The sequence below is a fragment of the Poecilia latipinna genome, unplaced genomic scaffold (assembly GCF_001443285.1).
Source record: "Poecilia latipinna isolate Pla-1442-1.1 unplaced genomic scaffold, P_latipinna-1.0 Scaffold1601, whole genome shotgun sequence".
In the NCBI taxonomy this organism is placed as follows: Eukaryota; Metazoa; Chordata; class Actinopteri; order Cyprinodontiformes; family Poeciliidae; genus Poecilia; species Poecilia latipinna.
The window spans coordinates 72,855-78,451 of NW_015114217.1; the positions used below are offsets into that span (position 1 = coordinate 72,855).

Below are 5,597 nucleotides of genomic sequence, written 5' to 3' on the forward strand. Positions count from 1 at the left end.
TTTGGTAACATTCTCCCGATTGTCTTACCCAACAGGCAGCTGGAGGCCATCGTCCGCATTGCCGAGTCTCTGGCTAAGATGAAGCTGCAGGCCGTGGCAGGAGAAGAAGAAGTGGACGAGGCCCTGAGGCTCTTCCAGGTGTCCACGCTGGACGCGGCGCTGTCCGGCAGTCTCTCCGGTGAGGCCTGGCGCAGCCTGACATTCGCGGCGTTCGGCCGCCGTTCTTCACCAAGATCGATTGTTTGAAACGTTTTCTCGCTGTTGAACCAGGAGTGGAGGGATTCACCTCACAGGAAGACCAGGAAATGCTGTCCCGCATCGAGAAGCAGCTCAAGAGACGCTTCGCCATCGGCTCCCAGGTGTCCGAGCACAGCATCGTCCAGGACTTCACCAAGCAGGTCAGCTGGCATTCAAAATGCAAGCATTAACACGGAATACGACCCGCCACCAGAAAAGTTATGGAAAAGTTGCACAATAGATCGGCTTTCATCGACTGATATTAGTCACTTTTTGTACAACAAAAATTCACAAATCAATATCCAATTTTATTTTTATAAACATTAGAAATGTACGATATACCAACACCAACATCGGTATCGGCAGATTTTTTTGGGGGGGTCATTTCTTAACATATCGGTCCAATAAACAAAACTAGGCCAATATTGTCAACTGATACTTATCACCTTCTTGATGCCGTTTGTTTCTGGATGGGGAAGGAAGGCTGGCTCTGTGGTATTTGTTTGGTCATGTGACATAATATTGATGTAGCAAAGGATTGTGGGGAGTTTAAGTGAATGATTGAAGTCAGCAGGATAGTCATTTTTCTTTCTTTTTTTTCCCCCCCAATACTTTGTAAATATCGGTTATTGGCCATAACATCAGCATCGGCCCAAGTTTTCAAATCGCTGCATTCCTAGTAAAAAGCTCCTAAATAATTTTATTCACTGCAGTAGGATTGAGAAAACTTCAGCTTTTAATTTTAATGTATTTATTCAGTTAGGCAGAAAAAAAAATCTAATGTTAAGAAATAATTGGTTTTAAATTGATTTCAAAAACTTGCGTTTTGTGAACTGCAGCAAGTGGCAACATCTCGGCCAAAACAACCATGAGAGAGCATCTGAATGTTAACTGCTTGTTCATTTTTTTAGAATGAAGACAATCAGTAAATTTTTTTTTCTTTCAATTACAAAGAACTTGCTAGATCCTTTGAGAACTGCATAACAAATGTATTTTTGTCCTTTCCAAATCCCCCACCGCTCATTCTTTTCTCTTTTCTCTCGCTTTTGCAGAAGTACCCTGAGCACACCATCTACAAGGTCCTCCACCTGATGCTGAGGAGGGGCGAGCTGCAGCACCGCAGGCAGAGGAAGGTCCTCTACCGGGTCAAGTAGAGGAGCCTCGGCTCTGCTCTGTTTGTTTATGTAAATAGTTTTTGTTCTGCGTTGTTTTGAGAAATTGAGGATGGATTCTGAAAATAACATTTATCACAGTTTAGTACCGAGATAATGGATTAAAGATGTCGCTGTTGAGATGAAGATTGTTTAAATAAATAAAGTTGAATGCACACGATTCGACGGCACCGATTTGTTTGTTTTTTGGGCATTTGTCAAATTAGAGTCTACATGGATTTCCATAGAAACATCTTTCATTGAGAATTTCACATTGAACCAGAAACGTCAGTGAATTTAATTGGATTTTCGTGTCTTTCAGTATCATTCAACCCATTGGATTTTTAAAAAATTTTCACAAAACAATCAAAATTTTTGACAATTATTTCAAAAAACAGATTTGTGCAACATAATGATGAATAAAAAATATGTAGTGTAAAATCAGTGCAAAAATATTCATTCCTAATAAAACTGACTTAATTCATTAGAGGTCCATCCAATTAGTGCCAGTAGTCTCTGTCAAAGAGTGCGGTAAAAAGTGCAGAACACCATTTTTATTTTAAGATTTTTATTTTAAACTCATTTCAAAACCATAAATCATTTCTTATTACATTTCACAGTTATACACTACTTTGTTGATTAATTACATTAAATCCCAACAAAGAACATTAAAGTTTGTTTACAAGAAGACAAATTTAAAGTTTGAAAGACAATCACAACCTTTGTAAAGAACATTGTACATGGCAAGAAGTTTCTGTTCTGTTTAAGTCGCATAAAAACTTCCATCGTCTCCAAACGTTTTTCCAAAAGGAAAAAAAAAAAAAAAAAAAAAGACTAAACTACTAGAGGGGCCACAAAATACATTAAATTAAAACTGACAAAAAAAAAAATTTCACCTGCTTGACAATAAACAAAATTTGTATAAAATCGGTATATCTTTATAGATCCAAAACAAAAAGGGCCTTAATAAAAGAGAAAAAAAAAATCCAGATTTGTGGGGGTCAAATCTTTTGACTTGTGGTCAGGGCCCAAACAAAATAATTTTAAGGGCCAAAAGTGGTCCCTGAGCCACACTTTGGACACCGTAAAGTGCATAAAGTGCTCTGCGTGCATACTGACTACGAAATCCACATTACTACTTCCCATACATTGCAGCCCCAACAGTTGCCAGGGCAACACACAGTCCCACTGCGAGCTGCAGGACGGGAGATGCCGCGAACCTGGCGGCTCCCACGCCGCTCTTTGATTGGTCCGTTTCTGCGGCGATGCTCAGCATTTTCTGCAAGTCATCAAAAACCTAATAGGGAAAAGGAAGGAAAAAAAAAATAAACATCTTTTGGTCAAATCACCAAGTTTCAACATGCTTGCTCTGCAAACATACAGTTTCAGTTCCCGTTTCGGCTGACGCGTAGGGAGTTTATTGCACTCTCACCGGGCGGTCACCGGCCTCTGACCCGGAATCTTGTTCCCTCACCTGGATGTTCAGCTCGAAAGCTTCCACAGCCTCCTCCAGCACGGCCGCCTTCTCCTCCTCGGTCAGCTCCACGCTGTTCATGCGGCTCCTGTACAGCTGCTTGAAGCGGTTGGGGCTGCTCACGCCGGGGAAGGAGAAGAACGACAGTCCCTCTTTGCTGCTCAGCCCCAGAGATTTCTGGGTGATTTTCCCCAACACCTGACCCCCCGACAGGTCGCCAAGGTAGCGAGTGTAGGCGTGGGCGACGAGCAGCTCAGGCTTCTCCTGGCCAATCTGAGAAATGACCCAAAGAAGAACTTCTAAAGTCAGTTTGTTGAGAATGCAGATAATAGTGGGGTTTTCTTTCTAAATATTGGTTGATGTGGTTCTCTGCAAGGGGCGGCACAGATTAGGGGGCGCTACATTGTAAAATAAAAATAAAAGATTTCTTTAACTTTTTTTGTTGTCTGTTTGTAAAGTAGACAATGACTCATCCTTCATGGTTGAGTCATGGTACTTAAGTTTGCTGTTTTGCAGGTTTTGATTTTGGAAAAACTGTTGACTTGGCCACCGAACAAAAAAAAGAAAAAGTTTCATCATTCACTCCGTGAATACGCATGATTGTGGACTCTAGCTGCATTTCCATTACAAATATGTCCAAAACTTTTTTGATATTTTGTCAATAATGCTAATGATGCTAATGCTGCTAATTTCTCAATTGCTGTGTTCCATTAAATAAGAAATGCAATTAAAATTGCCCTTGAATACGCTTGTTTCTGTGATAAGTTTTGAAAATCATGCTGGTGACGATCAGGAGGGGAGTGGCTACAAATAAGCGGTTTGCTGCCATTTATGCGTCATGCGAAAAAAGTTTCCATTGCCTTTTTGTGAAATACACACATTTTGATATGAAACTTTTCATTAAAACGAAAATGTTTTATTCTAAGCTAGCATGTTTCCATTTAGCTATTTTGTTTTTTAATTCCAATTTGTGCAATTTTATGGTGTATGGAAACGCAGCTAATGTTAGCGTCTGCTGTTAAACTGCACAAACTGCTAACGATGCTGAGGTTGGTCTGTGTTTCAAGGAAGTTAAGGGCTGTTTGCTTTTTACGTTTTATTTATGAAACCTTCATGGTATTAGTGAAACTCCTAAACATTGTTTAAACATGAAAACAACCATTTATAGACTGCTCACCTCAGCACTACCATACTCAGATTGTGTTTGTAGAAATAAATACGGACACGTGGGTTGAAGGGGGGCAATGTCCAAGCTTGAACCGCCACTGACCACAGAACAGTTTCACCCACCTTCCTCAGTCTCTGTTTGTATCTTTGCGTGGCTGCGGGGACGATCACTCTCTTCTCCCAGTCCTGGCCAAAAAAATACTCCAGATCGTTTTCCAGCGACTCCAAACGAGCCAGTTCGTGAGGGAAGTAAATGGGCGCCACAGCGGGATGAGAGGAATTCCTGTCCAGCTCTTCTTCTAGAGCTTTGTAGATCTCGTAGAGGGAACACAGCAGGACCTAGCGTGGTTCATTAGAGGGATACACACTTATTAAAGATGATGTGGGGCGGGGAAAAAATTAATAAAAGAAAAAAACATCTTTGAGTGTAATCACCATACCTTGTATTGTTGCAGAGTAATCTGTCCCTTCTGGTAGCTGAGCATCAGCTGTGTGTTTTCAGCTCTGATGTGGTTTTCCTTGGTGGCGGCTTTGATTTGCTCAGATAAGTCGCTGAAACAAAATGTCATTTTAAAAAAAATCTTTTTCATTACACCACTGGAAAAACTACATTTTTAAAATCTCATCAAGCAATCAACTCAAAGGTTCATACCTGCCAGCTTCACCCGAGTCGCCTTTCCTTGCGCTCTTCAGCGTCTCCATCTACGCAGATGACATTAAACTCTTTATGCGGCTTTTTCAAAGCACCATTGAAGCAACAGCAATCGGTTGAACAGATTGTACTTACGTTTGGTAATCTGTAGCCCTCAGTCCTGCCTGTATAAGCGGAAGTTGTCTCTTTGCGAAGGCTCCAGTCTGGCCTCTCAGTTCCCTGCTGCCTCTTTTATACTATCCTGGTGTCGTAGCTGCTGAGTCAAACGGGAAGTGTGAGCGCTGTGTCATGTTTCTGAACCAACAGCAGCTTAACGTGACAAGGCAGACTTAAATACAAGCCGGCAAAAACTGTGAAACATGATGAAGCAAAACTCAAAAGAGGGATGTTTGGAGTCACTCGTATTGCTCAAATATACAAAAGTGCTTCGGTTAGAGTCGGTTTTCCAGAGGTGAGGTTCAAGTTTTTCTAGTTTTCTATAATTTTGTAATTTCAGATTTCAACTTTAAAGTCTGCTTTTTTGTTGTTGTTTTGTATAAACAACAACAAAACATTTTCAAATTTTGTCTCATCACAGTCACAAACTCTAATGTATTTTGGGGGGATTTTATGAGACAGAGTAACACAAAACACAGGAAGTCGAAGTTTACTTTGTTTTAAACATTTTTCACAAGCAAGAATTGTTAAAAGACATGGCTTGCATTTGTACTCAATCTCTTTACTCTGATACATCCAAATGAAAAAAGAAAAAGTCTGAGGAAGAAATATATTGTTGAAAGAAAACTAAAAGTATTTAGGGTTCCATATTTTTAGCACAAATGGAACCCCATACAATTGCAGCTTCCATTACAAAAGCACATGAACATACTTTTGAGACATATGGAACCCCAAAAAAGACGTCCTATTTAAATTTTTA

At 40.3% G+C, this 5,597-nt stretch overlaps 2 protein-coding genes across 2 annotated transcripts in view; one reads left to right on the forward strand and one right to left on the reverse strand.

The window, feature by feature from the left end:
• Positions 1-1,569, forward strand: part of mcm5 (minichromosome maintenance complex component 5) — a 10,774-nt gene extending 9,205 nt beyond the window's left edge. Inside the window, exons 14-16 of the mRNA XM_015059132.1 lie at positions 36-178; positions 271-398; positions 1,290-1,569. Of these exons, the coding sequence (XP_014914618.1) occupies positions 36-178; positions 271-398; positions 1,290-1,391 (373 nt within the window). The 3' untranslated portion in view covers positions 1,392-1,569. The remainder of the gene's footprint in view (positions 1-35; positions 179-270; positions 399-1,289) is intronic.
• A 709-nt stretch (positions 1,570-2,278) lies between these two features.
• On the reverse strand, positions 2,279-4,934 carry hmox1a (heme oxygenase 1a). The gene is made up of 6 exons (XM_015059115.1): positions 4,817-4,934; positions 4,682-4,731; positions 4,470-4,581; positions 4,153-4,368; positions 2,863-3,135; positions 2,279-2,685 (listed from the first exon to the last, which is right to left on the reverse strand). The coding sequence occupies exons 2-6, from the start codon at positions 4,729-4,731 to the stop codon at positions 2,524-2,526; spliced, it is 813 nt and encodes a 270-aa protein (XP_014914601.1). The 5' UTR covers positions 4,817-4,934; the 3' UTR covers positions 2,279-2,523.
• Between the last annotated feature and the right edge of the window lie 663 nt (positions 4,935-5,597).